This window comes from Rhipicephalus sanguineus, chromosome 8, assembly GCF_013339695.2.
Source record: "Rhipicephalus sanguineus isolate Rsan-2018 chromosome 8, BIME_Rsan_1.4, whole genome shotgun sequence".
NCBI classification, from domain to species: Eukaryota; Metazoa; Arthropoda; class Arachnida; order Ixodida; family Ixodidae; genus Rhipicephalus; species Rhipicephalus sanguineus.
The window spans coordinates 54648170-54673945 of record NC_051183.1 but is presented as its reverse complement, the minus strand read 5'-3'; the positions used below and the strand labels follow the sequence as shown (position 1 = coordinate 54673945).

The 25776-nt window shown below is 46.0% G+C and overlaps 1 protein-coding gene across 5 annotated transcripts in view; it reads right to left on the bottom strand.

Annotated features, from left to right (window-relative positions):
• LOC125759539 (uncharacterized) overlaps nt 1-25776 on the bottom strand; it is a 65021-nt gene that overhangs the window by 27816 nt on the left and 11429 nt on the right. Inside the window, exon 1 of one of the 5 annotated variants that reach the window (XM_049418454.1) lies at nt 554-1131. The exons of 3 other annotated variants lie outside the window; for them this stretch is intronic. In XM_049418454.1, coding sequence (XP_049274411.1) covers nt 554-1075 — 522 coding nt within the window. In that variant the 5' untranslated portion in view covers nt 1076-1131. Of the gene's footprint in view, nt 1-553; nt 1132-25776 lie in introns of those variants that run through there. One more of the 5 variants, XM_049418450.1, reaches the window with a different exon arrangement.

The window sequence follows — 25776 nt, the reverse complement described above, 5'->3', positions numbered from 1 at the left end:
ATATATAACGCTTGTTGGGTCTTAACATCCTTAAACCATGATATTATGAGGCCGAGATTCGATCCCGCGACCTTCGGGTCAGCAGTCGAGCACCATTAGACCACCGTGGCACGTAACACAACATACAATCAAGCCAAGGAAAGCATAGGATACATGATTTCTTGCTTTTTTTTTTATCTATCGGGTAGTAATTAAGACATAGATTGAAATGAATTAAAGTGGACGCGAATCCACAACCTTCGAATTCGACGGTTGCAGAGATTCGCGTCCGCACTGCTAGTCGAGGACGAAAATTCCCTACTTGAGGGACATCCCCCCCCCCCCTCCCCCGCAACATTCTCCAGAAATGCCCGCAAATTTCCCTGCAAGAAAACATGCACGCCGGCACGAGCCGCGAAGCGCTAAACGCGGCCAAAGGACGCAAGTACCACAAAAACATGCCCTCACCTCCCCGAAGGGAATCGTGAGGAAATGCGAACGCATTTCTTGCGCTGAGAGAACACGGCGTAGTAATTTTAATGGCGTAAATTAATGACGAGACGAGGATTTGTACCGTAACCAGCTTGAAACGGGCGTCCTGCTGCGCAGACTTCCGAGCGCGCGCCGCCGCTTGCGTGGCGCGATCGAGAGCGCGGGCGGTAGCGGGATCAGCCTGTCGTCGTCGCCGCTTGTACTCGGCCTCGCGCTGCTTCACTCGAGGATCGGCGGCTCGCCGTCGACGTTTCTGCGCCGCGTCTCGAACACGAACTTCAGCGTTCTCGACTCGCCGTTGACGTCTCACAGCGGCGTATCGAGCACACATTTCCGGATCTTTGGCTCGGCGTTGGCGTTGCGCAGCGGCTTCCCGAGCACGGAGTTCGGCATCGGCAGCACGCTTCGCTCGCTTGCGTTCGGCATCACGCGCTCTTCGCTTCGCAGCCTTGTCTTCCGCTTCTTCTCCTCCGGCTGATGATGACGTTGAAGCTACTGCAGTGACGTGACCTCCAGCGAGAGGTGTAATGCTCGGGTTGGATTGTATTACACATCTTGCCAGGGGTACCGTTGCCGTCAGACATTCGCCTTCACCTACTTCCATCGCCGTGAGAGGCGCCCAGCCCAAGCCCAGCCAGCGAACGGTCGAGATACCCCGTACCGTAGGCCCCTGCGGCTGATTTTAAATTTGGGTTCGCAGCGCACCAAACGGAAGTGGGGAATCCTAACAGCCGCCTCAGAGATAAGAAATCGCAAAAAAAAAATTAAAAATGCCGATCTCAGAGGCCATTATTTAGCTATAGGTAAAATTACACGGACCCCGAGACCACTTCTCTTCGTGTGATTGTCTCGGAGGTCATACATAGATATATATATATATATATATATATATATTTTTTTTTTTAACGTGTTACTTGCATGCATAAGTAGATTCGTGTAAGCCACACCGCCAGAGCGGCGAGCACACAATGTCATTGTTTATGCAGACATGGCAAACGTTGGGAGAGACGAAACATTTTATTTCAAGTCACATTCTCAGTAAGCACATACAAAAGATGGGTGCACTGCACAATGCAAGACAGCTGCCACATGTTGAGAAATTGCACAGTAGGAATAAATAGGCGATATTTAGAAAATTCCCACAATACAATAAAAGTGCAGAAGACAGCATTAGCATCACAGAGGACTACAATAATCTTTCGAAGCCCAACCTTATTAGGTATACAAGTAGCTATCACGCACAATGCAGAACAAATCATCCCCCCCCCCCTTTTTTTTTCTTAAGGATTAGTTTCACATTTTTCACAAAGCAACATGCAATTTCAATGCATCTCACACAAACATCACACTAGGAGGTTTTCTAAGCCTCACACCTTTATATCACATAAAACCCACATCCTTTGGTTTAAGACTTAAACTTGTGAAGATGCAAGCCAGGAAATGGGGACTGAAACAGACCTTTGCCCAAGTTGTGGTTAACAAGTCTGCAAGCCAGAAACCGGGCACTGAAACTGAACTTTATCCAAGTTGCAATTAACAAATGTGACATTCCTACACAAGCGTATTCGACTCTACATCTTCAGGAACCTATGACGGGAATGCAGTGAACAAAGGTGGAAATTTATGGATGACAGTTCATCAGACAAGATCCCTGGTAGCACAAGATGTTGCTGCAACATTACAGCAATGTTTCGAACGTTGCCTTTTGGTGCCCAACGTTGGACAACTTATGGTAATGTTGCTGCAACATTGACAACTCCTAAAACGTTGGCATTGCTTTCCAGCAATGTTGATGAAACGTTGTTTAACAATGTTAACGCGATGTCGGTAGACAACGCCGCAGCATTATCCCGTCGATGTAACCTTCAACATTCACTGGCGATATTCAAGCGGAACATAGAAACACTTGCCTATGCACTTAGCAAGAATGGCGTGCACGCAAAAAACGCTGCAGGGTACCTTAAATCACAATATTTTCTTGAAGCACTAGCACATCGCATGCACCTTTTTTTTTTAATCTTTCAACTTTCGCGACTTGCCACAACTTGACGAAGTCATGAGCATGTATTGAAGCAGTATCGATAAATGGAGGAGAAAACTTCATCTGCGAAATTAATCACAGCAACGCGAGTTTATACTGACTTCCTAGATTCTGGCTCGTGATACGGCGCACGATGCAACCGTATATCTCAATGGTCGTCACTTTAAAATGAATAGTACGTAAAAAATTGTGACCACATTTTTTTCTGCATTATCGTAGCCTGTTTTGGCACTTGCGAAGTCCAAACACAACTGCATGTCCAAGCTGTAGCACGGCCTCCTAGATTCGTACTTGTTACTCGGAGACTTATTCGTTGACAACGAAGCAAAATATCTACTGCGTATGATAACACATATCTGAGAATCTGTTTAATCCACAATAAGTAGTTGTAGGCAACGTCGTCATTTAAAATAAAATAAAATTATATGCGTCTTAGCCCTTTCGGCCCTGGCGGGTGTCAATTGACACCATCACCTAACATTTCCCCTAGCACCTCGGAAATGAAACCAAAACTGCTCATTTTTGGGGTAATACTTCTTCAATGATCCCCACTGCGATTGACACCAAAAGGGTGACATGCTTACGGAGCTGGGAGCCACAAAGAAGAAGAAACTTGACCGAAGTCATGGGTGACGCCGAGGTGGGTCAGCTGAGGCGGCTAAGCGCAATTTTCGGGTCGACGTACCGAAGCCGTATCAGTGAGTATCACACTGAAAAATGACACGTGGTTCACATTTTGTGTACTCTAGTGAATAGCAGGAAAAAAGATGCCATTTTTCTCATTTCACAACCGCTGAGCCCTGATGACCTAATTTGATGTCATGCCTGTAAATCGATTAATACTTGCACCACTGGCTCAATTTTTAATTTGTCGTCTTCTGAGGTCATGACTATTAGGAAAATAAGCACAAAAAATGTCCCCGACCAAAATAAAAAATCCAGGGCTTAAAGGGTTAGAGGCCATTGTTGCGCTGTTTGCATGCAGCGAAAGTCTGAGGCAACATCTACGGAGATGACGGGCGGGGACGCGTGTGGCCGACTATAAGCGCAAACTCGCTGAAGCAAACTAGAGCAACCGTATTGAGCATTATTTTCTGGCCTAGAATTTTTTTTATAAGCATGCATACACTTCAAGCAGATTCTCACATTAAACATTACAGCGATCAAATTAAGCTGCACAATCCCGCCGCCAGTACGCCCACCGCGCAAGAACACGTTGTAATCAGTTATAATCGCATCTTTTGTGCACGCCATGCCGGCGATTTCTCTCATTCTGTTCGAGAACGACCCTCGTGAAGTTCTTACGCGATGGGTCCCTGCAGCATTGGGAAACGTGGTAAGTCCTTTTTTTGGTGTATTTTATTTTATTTGTCGAGCTCTATCTGTTCACTGTCCGAACATTCACAAACTCCTTGCATGCCATGTAGCTCGTGGAGCGTCGAGCTGTTAATCATACTCCGCGGATATGTAGTCATAAAATGAAATCGTGACCAGGTTCAAGGCAGTATAGTTAGGCTAAGCAGACACAACGGACACCGACGTCGTCAGACGTCGTGCGGACAGATTTGAATTTGCGCGCCGCAGTGTGATACCTAGAAAACCCGAAATGGAGGCACGAACGTGCCAAGGAAACGTTCAATAGTTATTAACAGTCAGTGCAGCTGCCGCTGTAGCGTTTCCTGTCTAATTTACAGACCGCATTATTTTATTTATAATAAATCATGTAATAACACCACATATAACTCAGTCCGCTACCATGTGCGTTGCGGTTCGTTCGGTTCGGTTCGTTCACCTGCTTGTATACCACGTGTTGACGCAGCACCTTTGTTGTGTGTAGTCAAGATGAGTCAAGATGATGTTCTCTGGGTGTAATGTTCTGTGATTGTGCTCCGTTGGCGGCGTCGCGGTGACATGTGTATTGTGCGGATATGAAGAAGTTCGATTGGTGAAGTGTCATCTCGTCGGAGACGGCGGCGGATTGCCGAAAATGTACGAAACGTTCATATGCTGCAGACTGGCTGCGCTATGCTCCTTCAAGGATTCAGAAATGGTACCCAATGCCTTTCTTCTGCAACACTACTTAACTTTACTAAGTCCTAATTATGTGCCTTGATTATGTGGCTTGCTAGCCTTAACATTTTCTTTGTTACACAAAGAAACTGCTTGGTGTGACAAACATTTTTGTCTTTCTTCTGTCATTGTCTTTTCATCTTTTCACATTCCTGACATCATTCTGCACCTGGTTACAAATTTTCATTGCTGCATACAGTAGCATACTGTCATTTGTTATCCATATCTTACTTTAAAAAACCAAAATCATGCATCCTGCCCTTTAAATTGAAGGCGAACAGCAAACAATTTTTCATGCTCTTCCTGTGATGGAGGAGCAATATCTTTTGTTATACTTGGGTTATCATTGATATCTTTTTTTTTTTGCTTCTAATATAAGTAGATGCGATATGTGTCATGAGGCAAATTTTGTTGTAGTACTTTCATGAGGAAATGTTATAAATGAAGGTTTTGTTTCGAGTACTAATGAGGGCATTTTTTAAATCGGGTGCAACAGCCCACGACTCTGCTTGGAAATGGCCTAAAGCAATGATTTATACTTTACGGCACACTACATTCTGAATGTATTCTGTGGATTGCACATTAGTGCAGGTTGCGGTTAATTAGCTAATTAGGCATTAAACAAAGAAGTATTGGTCTGATATCCTGGAAACTACTTATCATAGAAAAAAATAACAATTGCATATTTAAAATTCGCACACAAATATTCTTAAACTTTCCAATTTCCGTCAAAATCGATCAAGAATTAAAGAAATGTTTTAAAGTACCACGTCTCCTTAATTCAAGAGTGCAACATATCTTATTGCCTTTTGATGTGACACGTTGAAAACACATGCCAGGAACAGCAGAAGTACACAAGCATGTGTGCATTGTGGCTCCCACAAGATATGGCCAGCGTGGCCGGGAATTGAACCCGCTGCCTTGTGCGTAGCAGTGTAATGCAGTTCTAGGGCACTGTGAGGCATGTACACAAATACAATGCGCCCGTGCTTGTGAAAGCCTAGTCCATTCACCACTCACTAGTACAAAGGAGGATAGCAAGTGCCCTTGTTGAATACAAATTTTGCAGCTCTTGAAGATGAAGTTGAAAGTTCGGCGAGTTGGTGATAGTTCATGTTTACGTGTGAAGCAGCGCACGAAGACAAGGCACAAAAAAAAACGAAACGACAGGACACCGCTGCACTCGCAACTAGTTTATTTTGAAGAAAACAAGGTTATATACATACATACCAGTGTACCACGTGTGACAGTGACTCAAGTTATAACAGTTTCCGGTGATCTTCCAAAAAAGACTTCACAATCGCTCAGAACAACCAATGCTTGGCTGATTCAATCACCTTTTCTTTTAGGGACGTGGAAAGCCTCCATCACTTCCCTGGTCAGCCGATCCTTGTGATTAGAAAGTATCTCAGTTTCACAGAAAAGCGGCATGCAACCACATTCCAAGCAATGTCGTTTAATGTGTGAATGAACATTGTTTGTTATTGATCTTAACACACGGCTTTCAGAACACAAGAGATCACTAACAAACAATGTTCATTCACACATTAAACGGAATTGCTTGGAATGTGGTTGGACGCCGCTTTTCCCTGAAACTGAGATACTTTCCACTCACAAGGATCAGCTGACCAGGGAAGTGATCGAGACTTTCCACGTCCCCAAAAGAAAAGGTGATTGTATCAGCCAAGCGTCCGTTGTTCTGAGTGATTGTGAAGTCTTTTTTTTGGAAGATCACCTGAAACTGTTATAACTTGAAAGTCATTGTCACACGTAGTACGCTGGTATATGTGTAATAGCCTTGTTTTTTCAAAATAAACTACTTGCGAATGCAGCGGTGTCCTGTCGCTTCGTTCCTTTTGTGCCTTGTCTCTCTGCACTGCTTCACACGTAATCTTGAAGATGCAGTTGCCACGTGGCCTCCCGCCAGCATAACATTGGGCTCGCTAGTGGGCTAAAAAAATTTCATACTAGGGATTGCCACTTCCGGTGACACGAGTATCTTTTTCAAACGCAAGAGCTACACTGCTCTTCATGCACATTTTTGAAAGGGCTGTGAATTATACAACTCACTGGAAAAATATATGTTTGTATTTGAAGGTGACATCAACAGCTGCCGGAAAAAAAACTCTTTGCCTAATTTTTGTGGTGGTATTCTTTTAAAATCGTGACATGTTGATGGGGCACAAATTATTATAATGAGCCTAATGAATGACTTCTGTTAAGACTAATGCATGAATATATAATTTAATTTTTTTCAGCAGCCGAGCGACATCGGAGCCTGCATGCCAGATGTGTCCATCAGGGAAGAGGATTCATCAGATTATTAGTGTTCATATCGGGGACAATAAAGTGTTCTTCCATACAATTTTGTTTTCCTGCTCACCTTTGATTGACTGTTGTGCTGCAAAAAGACAGTCAGTTCAGGGATACCTAATGGTTCAAAATCACTACTACCTTCAGTGAGGTGCAGGATGCACGAAAATGTTTTTTATAATGTTGCAGTACTGTGGCAGCAGCGCTAATAACCATTTTTATAGCATTATTTAATGCTTCAGCAATGCTGCCTGAATGGTGTGCAGCGTGCGTGCAAACGTTTCTCTAATGCTGCAATGCTGCGAAAGCAGCGTTAATAAAATGTTGTTGCAATATTATATAATGTTTTTGCGACGTTGCCTGAATGATTCACCAATGTTGTTGCAATGTTTCTTGTCAATGTTGCGGGAATGCTACTGAAGGCGGACATTATCCACGTTGTAACAACATTGAAAGGCAACACTATGACAATGTTGCAGCAATGTTTTGTGCTACCAGGGATAGAGCAGATGCCATGGCAATGAACCACACTTTCAACAATGGAACTACATTTTTTAAAACAAACTCGATTAAGCTGCCACTGACTTGTGCAACATCGTACAACTTATCATAAACTCGCACTCTCTCTTCGTTCTCTTTACAGTGAAGCTGTTTGAGCTATCATTAAGTTGTGCTCAGTCATGCAGAGCTCCTCGGAAGGATAAGCACCACAGGAATCTGGCAAGCTCTACTACCAAATACAACTGGTGTGAGTCAAACAAAAACGACCATGTGAAAATGAGATAGAACGCAGACAGGAATGAAAGGAAAAGGCATGGAAAGGTGACACAGAGTGAAAAACAAATAAAGAGAGAGAGGGACAGAGAAAATGAAGAAATACATAGCAAGAGTGAGTACAAAGAGATACAGAAAGGGAAAACTAGATAGAGAGAGAAAGAAAGAGATAGGGACAGAAAAAGATTCAAGAAGCAGAGAAAGAAAGGAGAAACAAGGAAGGCCACCCAGCTCCATGACACCTCCAGTGCGAAGTTTTCAGAGTGAAAAGGGGGCGATTTTTCAGAGTGAAAAGGGGCCACTCGATTTAAGCGAATGAAGAATATGTATGACCATCCAGACACTAACTAGCTGAACGGCAAAATAGTGCGAAAGGTACGGACATACTTTGATAGTTAGCTAATAACAACCACAACTTCAACGTTACATCTTGGAAAGGTGCAAAGGGCTACCTGTCGTCTCGCGGAATCCTGAACCACTTAGTACCACGCTCTCTCCCTGTCCTGCCGTTGTTGTTGCACCACGCAGTGCAGCAGTAGCTGCCGTAGTACTTGACTACGGACGGCATGACCTGGAAAAAGAGAGAAAGCTGACCGTATTTTCTCTGGCCTTCGCACAAATTGTCTCTGACGCACTTCTCAGCGCCCTTTCGCGAAAAACAGTCCCAAGCAGTTGCCGCAGTGAAAACAAAGCAACCTTCGATGCATGAACCACTGAGGCAGTATTTAACGAGAATATTACGTCGTAGCCACGGCAAACGAACACTGTTCTCATTTCTCAAGTACTCTCTAATTCGGCTCTTAACATAGGCGTCAAGCAAGCTGCGAATACCACAAATAACAATTCTAAGCATAACTGCACTCTTTCACACATTTGCACACCCATGCAGTGAATTAGAGCTGCGTGTAACGGCATTGTATGCACAAAGAAAACCTTACGACGCAAGCGACGGCTCATTTTTGGCGCCAAGAAACGATTTCTTCGCTAACGTGCTGCGCAGCATTTCAAGTTGCTATTTCTTAATGCAAAGCAATTCACGAGCATCATACGCGAAGCGTGAAGCACAAAGAAGCTTTCTGCGCTAAAACACAAAGTGCGTCAAATGTCAACTTAAAGCTGTAGAGACAAATACATTGCAAGGTAATGAAGGGAAAAAAGAACCTAATGAAGGCGTTCTTACCAAGCAGCCGCCAAGCAGAGTGACTTCCCGGCAGACGATCCCAGCGAATTCCACGGAGCAGGTAGAGGAAATTTTATATGCGTCGCCGCGTCGTCTTGCCGGCAAATCTGACCATATATGGTCATGACAGCTACCAATCGATGATTTCGAACTGTCCAATCACAGACGATAAAGACGGATTTAGAGCCGCACTGCGAGCCAGCGGAAGCCACTGCCGCAGCCACATAGTCTGACAAAGACAAGTAGATGTATCGTGAACCAGAAAAGGTACTGCAGTAGATAACTAGTGCGCGCGTTCTCTTGGAAACAGGGAGTGACGTGCTGCCGTCTAACGGCTGGCGGGAAGCTGCGTAGCTCCGCCGCTTATAGGCTCGTGTGTCCACTCTTGTCATTTTCTCTTACTCTATGAGTGAGGCGCGCGCTTCACTCCATTTATAGGTTGTATTCACATGACGTCACCACGATGCTGTGAGCAGCGCTAGCAACTATAGTGACGCCGTCCTTTGGGCGGTCCGCCATGATCCTGGCCACTGTATGGCGTCTGTGCCGTAGTGCCCCACACTGTGTGTTTTGCTTTATATGGGATTTGACAGGTGCTGCCCTTACAGGACAGGAATTGTTGCTGTGTACTAGCAACTACCGCAGGATAACCCTCAACGAACGCGGTCGAAGACGCTGCAAAGTGATGGGCGATACGCCTTTAATCAGTATGAGCGCAATGCACAAAAGCTTGGACGAGACGGCAAGGGAGCAGGTTGGAAAAATTGGAGCTTTGCGTGGAAAAATTCAAGCTTTGCGGCGGTGTTGAACCACTGTTCCTGGTCATGGGCAAGTTGCACTTCGACGTCGAGTGTGTGCCGAGGGTGAAAATTTCCCACATCAAGGATTCTTTAGGGTTGCTTTCGTAGCCTCCCGAAGACTTTGTGCCCAGTTGGGGCTGGTCTCGTCCACTAAATAGGATGGCTTTACTGCAAGTGAGTAATACAAGTGTAATTACAGATCTTGTAGTACGCCAGCACCGCCTCTTGAAGTGAGAAGCAGTCACCGAGGCAAATCTCAGAGCGAACGTTTTACAGGAGAGACGTCGCAAGCGGAGCGAAAAAATGCAACTGTGCCAGTGCACGCTGACATTATGTATTAGTGTCGTCTACAACAATAAAAATGCGGCTACGCAAACGTAAACACCCAGCCAACCAGAAACTTAACTGCCCTTCTCGAAGCGGCGTGGTGACGGGACAACAAACACGGACACTCTGAAGCATAAAATGCGTCAAGTGTAACATTTGGAACCAAAATTGGTACTCACCAGCAATGAAATGAGCGCTGCACACTTCGTAGTTAATCCAAGTTTTGTTGATGCGAGAGCGAACAATGCGGCGAACCACTCGGTACAACACCTTTACAACAATTCTTGCGTTGGTTGTAGATGGCTCCATAAAAGTTGACGCTGTTCTTTCGCCGTGACCTATTGCTATGTCAATAGACGGCACAATTTACCATGATTTCAGAGACTGCAACAGAACATGGTCAGCTGCTGCTTCGCGAACTGAGGCACAGAACATCCACACGCACCGAAAGAGCTTCACGAAGTGGCCCGGATCATGGCCGACGGAAGCAGCTCGCGCCCTTCCCATCAGCCCGCGCGCCAGTGTGGGCGTGTCCTCAGTGAATACAACCTATATATACGTGCGAGCGAGCGGACGGGAGAGTGGGGCGCAGGAAGGAGAGAGAGCGAACGGCGAGAGAAGGAGCGGCGAAGCACTGCACCTACCCTCTCCTACACTCTCTCCACACACGCGGGAGCTCCGCCGAGCTCTCGCGATGCGAGCGCCCTCACACGCCAGAGCGCGCTCCTCCTCTCCACTCACTCTCCGCTACTCCGCCCGCACCACCTGCTCCGGTTGCTCCGCAGCTGTTGCTATGGGAGAGGGAGTGAGAGCGGAGAGATAACACCTGCCGGCGCGCGGACACCGACAGACGCCTGACATGCCCCGACTAAGAAATGCATTCGCATTTAAAACAAGGCGAATAGTTCAACGCTATAATGGTCTATGGGATCAGGCCAACGTTTTTAGATACTTTTGATCAGGCACAGTGAAGATAGTCTATTACAGACATTGCAGGAATGGCCAAACTCCAACGAAAGTAACTCGCGCTGAAACTGGGCGTCGGCAGCCTCTGTAGAAGCACGAGCCCGTCGTCGTTCATACTCGGCTTCCCTCATGCGTAGTAATCGCTTTCTCGCCGCTTCTCTGGCCTTCTCTCGTCGAGCTTATTCCGGATCAGCACGCCGCCGTCTCTTCGCTGCAGCCTCTTCGGCCAAGTAGGCAGGGTCCGTTCGGCGCCGGCGATTTAGCTCCCGTTTCGCAGCAAGCTGAGCCTCGCGGTAAGCGGCCTCCTCTTCGGCGGTTCGCACTTTCTTAGATCGCCCCATGTCTGCCTATTCTTTCTCTATGGCTTAACTGTACTATGCCCTGGGCACGGTCGCGCGCAGCCTTTGATACACTCGGCCAGAGAACATGAAAAACACCGACCAGTGAATGATGCCATTGTGCCAACCTAAGTCAACGTTTTATCCCTAGACTGACCCCTGAAAATACCCTAGATGGCAAGAAAAGTACCTAGATTGACTTTTTAATGTAATAATTAGGTTAATTCACCTTTAACAATTGGTATAAGGATTGTTCGCGTTCTGGCCCAATTAATGCCAATCCTATTTGAAGTTTTCTGCATTTTATGCGGAATAATTGCACATAAAGGGTTTGCAGATGGCGCCAGTTGCTAGAGAGAAAGACAAGTTTGTCAAGTTCACTTACCCACTAAATGGGATCGTTCGGTTAGTTCGGTTCAATCGCAAGTCTGTAACCCATTTCTTGTACTTGCAACTCGCGAGGCGGCGGTCAATTTCTAATTTTCCACATTTGAAATCAGCGTTGCATGATTTGCAGGGCTCTTTTTTTTTTTACTGGCTGATAGCCATCCTGCGTGCTCTTGATCAGCTGGCGTAGCCAGAAATTTTTTTCGGGGGGGGGGGGGGGGTTCAACCACACTTTATGTATGTTCGTGCGTGCGTTTGTATGTGTGCGTGTATATATGCGCAAGCAAAACTGAAAAATTTCGGGGGGGTTTGAACCCCCCCAACCCCCCCCCCCCCCCCCTTGGCTACGCCCCTGTCAGCTTCCCATATATGGCCAAATATTTTCGCCACTATTTTCGTTCTTACGAAAACAGTGCGACGGAAAGACTGAAAACACGCAAAGTCTTTTTGTGTCTTTCCAATACGCCGTTTACATATAATAAAGAATCCGTACCAACTCGCCCAATTGTGAGCCCTACTTTCGATCTCCTATCAACGTCTCCTGGTCCAGAAGTTGTTAGACATGAAGAAATTGCACGGTGAAGGCACGCGACGAGCGTGAACTTGGCACGTTTTCATGCGGGCTGCAAGACGAAATTTCTCGTTGTTTCACAGAGCAGCAATCACTCAGGCCGCTCACGATGATACACGCGTGTATACTAAGCACTAAGAGACGAAGACGAAAAGTCTGTTCGTGTCTTTCCGTTGCGCCGTTTTCATAAGAACGAAAATAGTGGCAAAAAAAGGCCGCACCTCCCCGAAGGGGATCGTGAGGAAATGTGAATGCATTTGGGTGCACCCGATGAGTGTGCGATTACTTAATGAAAGACGGCGATGGTGGCGTCACCGTTCTCATCACCAGCAGCTCCTCTTCCAAACTCGTTCCAAAGAACCCGAAGCGCGTTCAAACGACTCGACTCCTTCTTGATGTTTCGGATCACGCTAAGATTGTTGTCAAACCACAACCGATCACACACCTTGCAGCTGTGGCCAAAGCTCCGATCCTCGAAGTCACGCTTGAAACGTGCGTCCGGCCCGGCAAACTGCCGAGCGCGAGTCGCCGCGCGAAGAGCGCGATCCCGCTCGCGAGCGCCGGCGAGATCGGCCGCTCGTCGTTGGCGCTTGGCCTCGGCCTCCCGCTGTTTCACTCGAAGGTCGGCGGCTCTCCGTTGACGTTTCCTCGCCGCTTCTCGAACACGAACCACTTCAACGTTCTTGGCTCGTCGTTGACGTTCATTTGCAGCGTTCTCAGCTCGCCGTTGTTGCCGGACAGCAGCGTGCCGAGCACACATGTCAGGATCTTCGACTCGTCGTTGGCGTTTCACAGCGGCTTCCCGAGCACGGAGTTCCGCATCGGCGACTCGCTTCAAGCGCATGCGTTCGGCATTACGCGCTCTTCGCTTCGCAGCAGTGTCTTCTTCTCCAACCGATGATGACGTTGAAGCAACTGCAGTGACGCCAGCACCAGGAAGACGCGTAATGCTCGAGTTGCGTTGTGTTACACTTCGACCTAGTGGTATCGTTGCCGCGAGAGATTCGACTTCACCGACTTCCATCGCTATCAAGACACCAAAGCGCGCGCTCTGTGCATGATATATATAGGTCCGAGCGCGGAGAGGAGGAGCGCCCGAGCTCTGTCTCCGCCGAATGAGCTCCGAGATGCGACCGCCCTCACACGCCCGCGCGCTCCTCCTCTCCCTTACCCTCCGCCGCTCACCACCTGCTCCGGTTGCTAGGCGCGGCGCAGCTGTTGCTAGGGGCGAGGAGGAGCGCGCGCTGAGCCTGGGAGATCTGTGCGCACGCCGACCGGGGACGCACGACAACCCCCGACTAAGAAATGCATTCGCATTTAAAATTTAGCAGTGGCTTAGCTCGGCGGACAATTTTTCTTGGCAATGAAGGGAAGGCTGCCGAGCCGAACTACACGGGTGCTACCGTTGAAGAATATAGTTCCACAATTGCGTCCGTGTTTTCCGCGTGAGAATAAAAAACAACAACGTATTACTTTATTCTCTATGGGACGCTGTTTGAAAAGAAGGTCAGCACGCACCAATGTGATATTTATATTTGTTTTGCTTTTTGCAGTTTCATTTCGCGTTTTTGCACCTTTTACGTCGCACCTTTTACGTGCACCTCACAGTCAAAATGGCGTCTTCGTCTTCAGCATGCATGGTCTTCAGTGGTCTTCAATGAGTACGGTCCCTAGGGACCGTAAGGTGAGCTCTCGTCACCCCCCAGCTTTTCCGAGGACTCGCCGAAGGAGCCTGTGACTAATTTCACTAACAAATGGCTGTCTAAGCCTGTGACGGCCGCTCGAATAATCAAATGGCCATCACAGGAGATACAGAATCTTGTATCCAAACCGAAACTAAACTCGAAACGCGCGCCGAACCGGACTACTTTGCGGAGCAGTACATGTGCAGTAGCTCCGCCCCCATAACCTTTCCTTCATTGCCGAGAAAAATTGTCCGCGAGTACGTAGCGTGAGCTCAGGTGGCGCTTGAGCAGGAGTCTCGAACACGCGGCCCGCTGACCTTTCGCTCAAATCACTCAAATAGCCGAGCATGCCATACTTCTAGTAAAAAGTACTAGTAAAAACCAACGTTTTTGTAAAAACTTAGCCTCTTTAGCGAAGGCTTGTCATTACTAGCAAGAACTTAGAAGAAGATAGGTGGAACACTCGCTCCGCTGTTGGTTCCAGCCTTGCGCCACTAGTACGCGCTGCGCACAGGGGCGTAGGCAGAAATTTTTTTCGGGGGGGGGGGGGGGGGGGCACCTCCTTGATTTGTAGTGGGGGCCGGGCAGGCAGATGTGGTCAAGTGTCATTTTGGGCTCAGTATGCAATAGCAAAAAGAAATTGGGGGGGGGGGGGGGGGCACGGGCCCGGTGGGACGCTGCGAACCTTGAACCCTGTTAGATAGTTCTGTCTTTCCACCCTCCTATTGATGTATGAAACTGCACCTGTCACCTGTTTTTTTTTTTTCTTAATGCATTTTCTGCTCTTATTTTTTTTTTTTTTCCAATACCTGAAGCCCCACAGGATGCATTTGTCGCCTCGCGCTAAAGCTCTACTATGTTAAAATGCTTACACCATGGTCTCAAAATGTTTTTCTTTTTTTTTCCATGTTTCTTTCTTTTCCTTCCCTTGACTATGGTCTTATTATGCGAGCCTATTTTCTTCATATGCACATACCACTAATCGCTCTTGTGTTGCACTTTCTTTGTAATTATTTGTTGTTTCCATTGTATCACAATTTGTGTTATTTTGTATTCAACTACTGTATATGCCCTCCTGCTATGATCCCTTTGGGATTGGCAGTATTTACAAATAAATAAATAAATAACTTGTGAATCGTGTTCTTCGTACACTCATGTCCTTCTCTCTCAATTTTGGTAAATACCAAGGAAACAAAAATGAAAGCGTCCAGACGTAGCTGGATAGATAGATAGATAGATAGATAGATAGATAGATAGATAGATAGATAGATAGATAGATAGATAGATAGATAGATAGATAGATAGATAGATAGATAGATAGATAGATAGATATGGTCCAAGTGCCTTTGGTTCGCTAAGAAGTACTTTGTCTTTTTTATTAGGCCTCCCGAAACCATTTTTTGTCTATAAAATTGAAAATTTGAAGAATTGTTTATAGATGGCACGATACTATGCCGCTAACGAGCGCTTTACACCAACAAACAATTAGAATATGAAAAGTCATTGCAGTTTATGTCCGCGACCTCTACGTTTACACAATGCGCCACAAAAAAATTCGCTGCCAGCCAGGGCCGTAGCCAGAAATTTTTTTCGGGGGGGGGGGGGGTTCAACCATACTTTATGTATGTTCGTGCGTGCGTTTGTATGTGTGCATGCCTATATACGCAAGCAAAACTGAAAAATTTCGGGGGGGAGGTTTGAACCCCCCCAACCCCCCCCCCCCCCCCCCCCCCCTTGGCTACGCCCCTGCTGCCAGCGTTATCTCTGCTGTAAACCTGTCCGGTGATCCGGTATTGCGGATACGGTGAAACGTTTAAGGACGAGATAGAACTCCACACCGGTATTAGCTCCATATCGTGTGGACGCTTCTTATTGATGGGCTTGTAATCAGGTAGCAACGCGCTAGCTAGCTGGCAAGTAGAGCAGCGAATCCCATCAATTACGAAGGGTATACAAGCCACTGACAGTGAAGTGTATAAAAGGCTGTAATTTGAAGCGCCTAAAGGAACCCCAATAAGTTGTTTCGCAATGAAATATACTTCGAGCAAGAAATACGAAGCTTTTGACATACTAACAGACATCTCATTCAAATGAAACATAGTTGGTCGCAGTTAACAAATTTTCAAGCAAACGTTATAGTGCGTAGGCGTTAAATGGTATAATGTATACAGGGTGATCAAAATTAGGCCTTATAGTTTTCTTGAAAATCAGTGCCCGGAGGCACGTGAAGAGCACCTTTTTAAATAAGATAAGCATCCAGGGGGGTACAAATTGAGATGCTAATTGTATATGTAACCCACGCACATAGCTTAGATTCAATAATGAACTTTTTAATGACTGCAAGAATTAAGCGGGCATGTTTGTATTCAAGAGTTAGATGCATTCGTGCTTCTACATAGTGCCATTTGGCAGAATATTTCTAGCGTGTCCGTGCTCCTAGATATCCGGCTGCAATGTTTATTTGCGATTTGCATGATTACACGCTCAGCACAGTGAAGACTGGCTCATACCGCCGCCCTGATGTGCCGCGGCAGTTGCGTGCAGTGTTTAGGCAAATATGATAATACTGGTTTTACTACTGGCTGGCGATATCGAGGAATGACTGCGCGTCACACCAGGGAGAAACACTGCGCCGACCCTCACTGACTTGAATGCGTAATATCATGCGAACCGCAAACATACTTTGCAGCTGGATAACTATGAGCGGGACATGGTACAAGATTTTTTTCAAGTTGAACTGAGTAGAAAAGCCACTGGCCGTAACTTTTCGATACAAACAGACTCGCTTAGTGCAAGCAATAAAAAAGTTCGTTATTATATCTTAGTTAACTGGGAAGCTTACAGCGATAATTGACATCTCACTTTGTGTCCCCCTGACCACACAGCTTATTTGCAGAGGTGGCCTTCACTATCCCGATGCAAAGAAACGCGAACAGTGCGGCATCGATACCCGCTCCCGCCGTTCGCTTTTCAAGTGGTTGAAGCCTGGCTGGTAAAACAAGTACACTAGAGTCATCTATGACACATTCAAGGACGAGACTACCGTCCTCTTACTAAGAGCGCCATCAAAACGAATCCGAACAGCGCTGTTCGCGTTTCATTCCATCGGCCCTCTACATCCCAGTGCCTAACATATAGCTTAATTTTGATCACCCGGGATAGATATATAATAACAAATTTGTGAATGTATTCAAATATCTTAAGACACAATTTCAATCTATCGTATCGGGCAGTATAATTGCGGTGGTATCTTGCAAATGTATCTCAAGTAATAACAAATTTGTGAATGTATTCAAATATCCTAAGACACAATTTCAATCTATCGTATCGGACAGTATAATTGCGGTAGTATCTTGTAAATGTATCTCAAGTACTTCTTGCCTGCGCATCTTGTATTTTATCACGATACTATTTCAAAGTGTCTTTGTCCAGCTCGTGCAGCAGCAGCAGCATGCAGCAGCAGCAGCAGTATGGCACACGCAATGTTTCCGAAATCCTGCTCTTTATTTATTGTGGTTTTGGCAGGACGACTCAAACTCCGGACTTCTTCAAGTCGGACACATCGCGGGAGCCATTTGCGTGCACTTGACGAAAGGCCCAAAGCAGCATTCGCCATAGGATGTCTTTGCAGCAAAGCTGTGTCCGTGTAGCCAGCGCGTTTCCAAGGTGGAGTACTCCGGGCGGCTGGCGTCCGTATGTGGACAAAGGAAACGTCCACGTTCTCTTGTCCACATACGGACGCGAAAAGCCGACGCAGCTGGTGGAGTGCGCTCCCGCGGCGGCGCTTATTATAAGATCTCAATGGCTGGAGGCATCCGAGCACCGTGCTCGAGCCGTGGGAACGTGACCTCCGCGCGAAAGTGCCGTGCATACATGAACTTGTGAAGACCCCGTGCAGCAGTGTTTTTACGAGACCTGAAGGGAGGGTCCAGGAGAGACGGATTTCGGAATGCGCCGAGTGCGCATCGGAATAAACGAACTGCATTTTACCCTGTCTAAGTCTCCTCTAGCGACATAAGAGAGCCGGCTTTCTCGGTTCACACCGGAGAACGGGGCACACGAACTTCACTGACAGACTACGTCGACCAGATGTATTGTGCATTTAATTTTAAATAAAACTCTAGGGACCCTAATAAAACGTCGTCCTGTTTTTTTTTTTTTTTTTTTTTTGAAGCACGAAATATATGTCGCTGCTGTAATCACCGACACACAATTAAAATGTAAAAAAAAAAATTCAATTTCTCCTGCACATGAAAGATGAGCATGAAAGTATAAGTGTTAGTTGCTCAAGGAAGGTGCCAGCTAGCTGAACAAAGTGTTATTAATCACAACAGGCGAGGAGATAATCTCGTAAAAAATCTCGTGACTAGAATCTCGTAACTTACGCAACGACTAGTTACGTGACATGTTCGAGCCAAAAACTACGTAAAAACTGGTCACGTGACTAAAATCACGACATAGCAAGTCACAGAAATAGTCGCTTCGCTGTTGGTTCCAGCCTTGTTAGCCTTGTGCTACTATACTCGCCGACAACTTTTCTTCGCACTGAAGGGAAAGCTACGGGGGCGGAGGGTCCGCACATGTACTGCTACGCGAAGTAGACCGGTTTGGCGCGCGTCTCGTAACGCTGTGGAGTGTGATGGCTAGCGTTGCACTTCGACGCAAACGCTGCTTAGCGTCTAAGGTACGGGTATAAGGCGCGACTTTTTCACGCACGCAAAAACGCAAAGTGACAACGTGTAAAGTAAAAGAAATGCAGATATCTCGCTTGTGTGCGCTGCGTTCCGTCACAAAAGGCTACATGTAGAAAATGAAGGAGCATTTTATATATCTCACGCAGAAAATACGGACGCAATTGTGGGACTACTTTCATTAGCGGTAGGATACGCGCATATATTTGTGGCTCTAGCCTTCGCTTCAATGCCAAGAAAAAGTAGTCTTATTTATTTATTTATCGTATTTTAATATATTTTTTTTACTTTCTTTTTCTCCGCCTCCTCTTCCTGTCTTTCCATCCCCAACCCCCTTCCCCTCGCAGAATAGCAAGTCAGCAATATGTACACGCCAGGTAAATTATCTTCCTTTCAATAAGACTTCTCTTTCTCTCTCTCACTTTGTCTTCTAGACGATTGCTTAAAGGATACAAAGTACAAAGTTCACTTGTTTTGTTTTGGGGGGTAATCTTTATTGGGTAGGTTTCAAGTAAAGATGTTTGGATATTTAGCGAACCTCTGAAATAAAACCAGGTCGATCACGGGGGCTTCTAAGGTTCACTTAAGGTAGGTGTGCCCTAGTACATTTGGCTCCATCGACGACGTGCTGACGCACCCATGATACGACTATCTCTAATTATGCCTTTCTAAAGGCACCCTATGCGAGCAAGTATGACGAAAAAAACAAAGACATTCTTTGTTAAACCCTGCGCCTCCTCTATCTTTCTGTGCCTGTTGGGCGAAGGAGAGGAGCGGTTTTGGGAGGGGAGGGGAGGGAGAAACCACTGTCCTAGTTAGGGTGGCTAGCACCCTATCCTAGTGGAGATCAGTGGGAGAAACCGGCCGTTGGCGTTAGTGCGGCTTTCGGCCGCTAGGCGCCGCCACCGTAGTAGACCCGCAGTCGCGTCGTCGCTCGCGGAAATGAATGCGATGGCTGTATTCTAAGAAATATACTCTAAAAGAACTTGTTTTTGGGCGAGTTGGTGCCTTAGTTTGCTGAACATATCGTAAGTGGCGCGAAGCTAGGAACATGAAAAAGGGCCGGAGGAAAGAGACAGAAGAGCGCTCTTCTGTCTCTTTCCTCCGGCCCTTTTTCGTGTTCCTAGCTTCGCGCCACTTACGATATGTTCAGCAAACTGTATTCTAAGCTGCTATGTGGTTCAGTTTTCGGCTGTATTAGCGTTGTGTAGAGTATAATGAAAACTTGTAAACGGGAATCATGATGCACTTGTTCTAGGCAACCAGCCCATTTCAAAGGCATGCGTCGTTCGCGGCTATTTGATGGAGGCGCTCGCGCGTCGTCTGCTAGGCCGGTACCAGAGAGCGCATGCCAGTGATGCGCGGAAGATTGTTTTGTCACCGTTACGTTCGCTTGACTGAAAGTCGGTTTTTGACTGTCTGAAAGTCGATTTTTGAAAGCATTTGTGAGGAGCTAATACTGAAAGCTTGGGCGCTTACAGTTCCCTGATGCGTGCTATCGTCTAGTTGTGTAGTACACTATACGCAAGCCTGAGTGCATGCGCTAAATATCACGAAATGTCACTAGACAGCTTCCAGGGATATACGTGATCACGCGTTCCCTTCGTAAAGCTTTTGATAATTACATTTGTTGCCACCGAGAGAAAGCACGGCAACAGCTGGTGCCAGAAAAAAAGGAACTATGCCAAGTGATTCCGCCATTTCAGAGCTCGTCTTTGTACTTGTCGACGGATTGTTGTAGCCTCAGTATCTGGCTCCTCAGCTATATTTCTCCTCCATTTGGCCTTTTCGGTAGTGAGCAAAGTAGAGGCAGAATGGCTGTCGGTCTGGACGCTTTTGTCGCACGAGGCAGCCTGCTCAGCCTTGCGCACGCATTCATTGTGACACTGTACATGATGATTGTCGGTTTTTTCGCCGGTAGCGAATGTGGTGTCCATGGGCTCCGATTCTTCGGCTTCGGGACCTAATGTCAGCGCTACACATGGCAGCAATCGCGAGGCAGCGTTGCCAGCCCTAGCAAAAATGCCGATAGGATTTTCTATTGGTCCAATAGAAAATCGCTATTGGTTCTATAGGACATCTATTGGAGCTGTAGTGGTTGTATAAGACTTCTATTGGTACCAATATATACCAATAGCCACCACCTATTGATGTCTTATTGGACCAATAGAAGTTGTATTGGTCAAATAGGGGCTGCCTTTGGTGTCTTATTGGACCAATAGAAGTTGTATTGGTCAAATAGGTGCTGCCTATTGGTGACTTATTGGGCCAATAGAAGTTGTATTGGTCAAATAAGTACTTCTATTGGTTTCTTAATGTACTAACAGAAGATGTATAAGGCCAACAAGAGTTTTATTGTTCAAAGAACTACCGCCTATTGGTAGCTGTTTATAGCATCTTATGACTGATTGAGCGCGTCGGACCCGATCCCGATCAAATTTCTTGATCATGATTGGCTATTATACGCAAGCTGCAGACGGGATCAATTCACTTTTGATAAGTCTGATCCCGATTGAGCTTAATCGTACACCGTGAGACACCGTGTGCAGTTAGCAACTCGCGCGACAAAAAGGCTGCGTGTCGACCACGGCGGTACGGTGTCTCCGTACCTGCCGTGCGGTAAACACGCTAAAGAAGAACTTGCGGAGGAATCGACAACACAGACACCACGGAATAATAATAAAGAAACCGCCATGAGATCACAACCGGCATGCATAGAACCAGCCAGGTGACAAAAAAAAAAAAAAAGTGAGACGGTGCGCGGCGTGGCGACGCTGCATGTGTAACATTTTTTTTTTTACACGTTCCTTGGTTAAGCAGGCTAAGCCATGTGCTAAGCTTTAAGAGAAGCTTTGGATAATATGTAAAGTTTATAACTATTTATCCTAAGCAATATAAGTAGCGCTGTAAAGATACAGGAGAAAGAATTGTGGATCTGCAAACGCGACCGACCGTGCGTATGGCGCGCCATCCGCGCTCGGCCGATACGAAGACAAGCCCAGCCTGCGGCCAAGCTTAGCCAAAACGTTCTGTGTCTGTCGCCTTAGCGCGCGCTTTGTGTGATCTAGATGTTTCGCGTAAGCCTGCTTACACGGTGTTTGCTTTAGTGTGCTTCCGCGACGATAACGTGAAGACTGTGTTCAGCGTGCACCAGATGGAGACGTTCTGAGCCATAAATGTCTTGGATTTCGACCGATTTCGACTCTTCAAAGTGGCACCAAGAATAATGGCAAGACGAGCAACAAGGTTATACTTCAAGGCCCATGTGCTCCGATTGTTTGGTGAGTTGAGTGGGCATGGTTCTTACTCCTATTTAGTATTTATTTGGTATCACCTTTCTTTTTGTATTCAAACTTGGGACGAAGCCGAAAGATCGGGAAAACAAGTCCCTCGTCCTTTGTCTCCGGTATTTGATGACAGCGAGACCAGCGACGCCTCGATTGCAAGTCCACACGCTCTAATAGAAGTTGAATGATTGAGCGCATATATTATTGCAGTTTGTTTTTGTGTTTGTCAGTATGCACAAAAAAACGTAGCATAGATTAGAGGTAAAGGACAGGCGCCCTGCTCGTGAGTGTAGTTGGAGTCTCGCAAGCCCTTTGTAAGTATTTACAACGTGCGTGTTGAGCCGAAAACGCGTTTATCGCCTCATAGTAAAACGCTCTAGTCGATGCGGTTTGTGTGTTGTAGTGCGCGCCAATCGGCTTATCATACTTGTTCGACATAATGTCACAAGACCACATAAAGGCCACATGACAATTCATTATACAAAATGTGCATAGCATATGTACTACACTGGTGCGATTTATTAATGTTGTTGGCTTAACTGCACAAGCACGTAACATGCAGCACGTGTGTTATATCCAACTCATTGCAGCCTGACTGCTGTGTTGGGCTTGCAATGATATGGAATCTAGGCTGCCTTTACTACAGTCTTACATATTACTGTTGCCTCATCGTGAATCTACCCTAGCTTAATTTATTTCATGCCATCTTTAAGTTGAGATTTAGTGGCATGCTCTAGGTATGATAGTCGCACCACCATCGTGAAAAAGAGCACGTCACAGATAGTAAGTGATTATTGAGTTTGCTGTAATTTAAGGACGAGTTTGAAGTTCATTCTTGGGTACAGCTCAAAAAACACAGGACGCAAGCGTGTAAACGGGATAAGGCGCTGCTTAATTTTTAAAAAAAATTTTGCCCCTTTCTTTTCCTTCCTTTTTTGCCGCAAAATTTTGCCATATACTGTTTCCTTTCACGCAATAAGCCACAGTTTGGTGTGTAATATTTCACTCAGTTTTTTGCTATAGTTCAGTTCCTGCAACATTGTGAACATGTGCAGTGAATGAAGGTCTAGATCATTTCTCACTGTGCCGCCTACTTTCTATACATTGCTTCAAAGGTAAACTTTAATTAAATATGTGTTACTGTTTCCGATTTCATGGCTCTGTTTACTTACAGAATCTTTCAGGCACTTCGTCGAGTGCGGATGAGGCAGTCCAGAAGAAATTGACACAAGACATAGTTGCCTTGGCAAAATAGTCGCCCGCAAGATCGCCAACATCATCAAGGGCCAGAAGAAGCACTTGTAGTTTTGATTATGAGAATATATTTGAACATATGCCTAATTCATCCACTGTGATTATCATTGCAGGGGCGCTGCTACATTGTGGGCCTTCTGCATGACAAGACACCCATAAAACACTTGCGCAAGACTAATTCTAATGGGGCTGAGAAGTAGGCAAATACAAAACTAATACAATGCCAGCAGGCAAATACAGAACCAATAGGCCGATATAATTCCAATCGGCTAATAGAGAACCAATACACCAATATAGGTCCAATAGGCTGATATAGAACCAATAGCCAAATACAGTTCCAATAGACCTATAGAACCAATAGACCAATAGGTGTCAATAACCCAATAGGCTATTGGTTTTCTATTGGGAATTTTTGCTAGGGAGTGGAACATGCATTCGTTCACTGTTCGGACGCAGCACAGTCACGTTTCGCGATACTTGCCGTGCTTGGTTCAGTTGTTACCTTGGGCTGCAAACGTGAAGGGTAGTCTGCAAAGACTGACGCTACTGCATCCTTATTAAGTCGCCGCTTCCTATATTCTATGAAATCTTCCGAGTCGTAAATGACGGCTACATATTTCAGTGTAGTTTGAAGATGTATTAGGAGACATTATCCCGCCTAATTACTACAAGCCACCTGTGCCGAACACCAGCGGCTGCTGGAATTTCATGCAACGACAGCCGAGCAGTGTATTAAAGCGAAAGCCTTAGATGCCTCATCAAACGCGAAAGTTGACTGTCGGCGGTGTCAACACGAGTGATGCAAAGAAACAGTGCGAGACCACAGCAAATCAAACATGCGGAGCCAAGTCAGCCAGTTTTAACTCTCACTGCAGGTGAGGACTTTCTTTCAGGTATGGATAGCATGGGTATTGCATTCTAGCAGACAATCCGGTGTGCACCACAAGGAAGTCACGCCGAACAACATGGAAACCTTGCTAATATATGTGCCATTGCTTTTACTAGTCCATGTCATTCCTAGTGAATGTGTTTTTTATATGTCGGCTTCGCATGCAGCGCACTATGCACGTACGCAGACAAGCTCAGATTTTCTTCTACTCAAACGACCCTGGACTGTCAGGCTTCGTGTGCGCGTACACTGTAACTGGGTGCCTTGTATTGCATCCAGGCTGTGCTCACCATCCCCCCTGCATTGATTGAGCCACCTCTTGTACGTTTTCCGAAGTTCTTTTTTTGGAATTCAGTAATTGTGTACACACACATGATTTTCGTGCTTATGCTTGAGCATGTGGATGAAGCGAACACTTACGTGCGCGGTTAACTGGAGATGGATGGCCTCGCAAAGCAGTACCTGACCCTCGTGACATTCTTCCACGGCAACATCAGTGGAAAGTACAAGGTAGTACTCGATTGTTCCTCAACAAGGAATGTTACGCAGATGAGGAAGTTCAATTTTTAAGAGAACAAAAGAGAACCCCCTGTTTGCCTCAGGGAACTTGGCCCCTAGTCCCATGCAGCAATTTGGGAGTCCTGCAAGGAACCAAAGCTTCGTATTGCTGTAGCACCATTCCAAAGCACACTCGTACCCATTGGAATAAACCAGTGGGTGGCTCGACAGCACTAAGAATCAAACCTGGTACATTCCCGTAACGGAAGCTGATGCCAAACCACTTTGCTCCCGCCGTGGCGAAAGTATCGGCGAAAAATGTTCTATAACAATTTTATCAAAGTGCGACGGAACTTCATAAAATTGAAAAAAAATTAATATTTTTAAGATCTAACCATCACTCCTTAGAAACGTGACCGAAAGTGGCATTCGAACCACCGCCCTGTCGATTATGGAGCGAACACTTCATCCCTCGACCGCTGGAACGGCACAGATGACAGTGTGCTCAAGTTGGTCTGCACATTCTTTTAAATTCTGGGTTTCCATGTCTGAGCCTCCGTACACACAAACTTCACAAATATCAGTAGAATTGTTACCGAAAAGGTATAAGCTATAGGAATACAACTTTCAAGAAAACAAAAAATTCAAGACTTCCAGAAGCTATAGCCTCACCTTTTCGGTTGGAGGGTGCCCCAAAATTTATTTCATCCAAACTGGATGAATCTTCACAATATCGATAAATTGAAGGTTTACAAAGGCTACAGACTGACCTTCTTGTATGGAAATTACCCCAAAATTATTTTATCTAAATTAGAGAAAGAAATGTGACACTTACATGACCATGCAGTCTTCCGGTGAATGTGGGTCTGCAACTCACATTTATTAGCAAAATATTTGCTGCAAGCGGCCAAGCGTGTGCTTGCAGGATTGGCACTTTGCCCTTCGCTCTGTCAATGTAAGACACGAGGAGATGGTTTCACATCACACTCGTCTGTAGACACAGGTTGCATTGGAAAGGCCGTGACACAGTTGGAAAGTCAAAGCCTTCAGGTACTGAAACTACCACGAGCAAAGGCCACTGTTCCAGGTGGTGACCTGTACTGGCTCTCCATCGACCGTGGCAGGGCCTTCTCTCTCTCTCTCTCTCCTTCTTCATTAAAGGTGAGCTTGCTGTCAATGTGCGCCTATCGACACCATCTGCGATGCCATCATCATCTGCGTATTCCTCCACTCG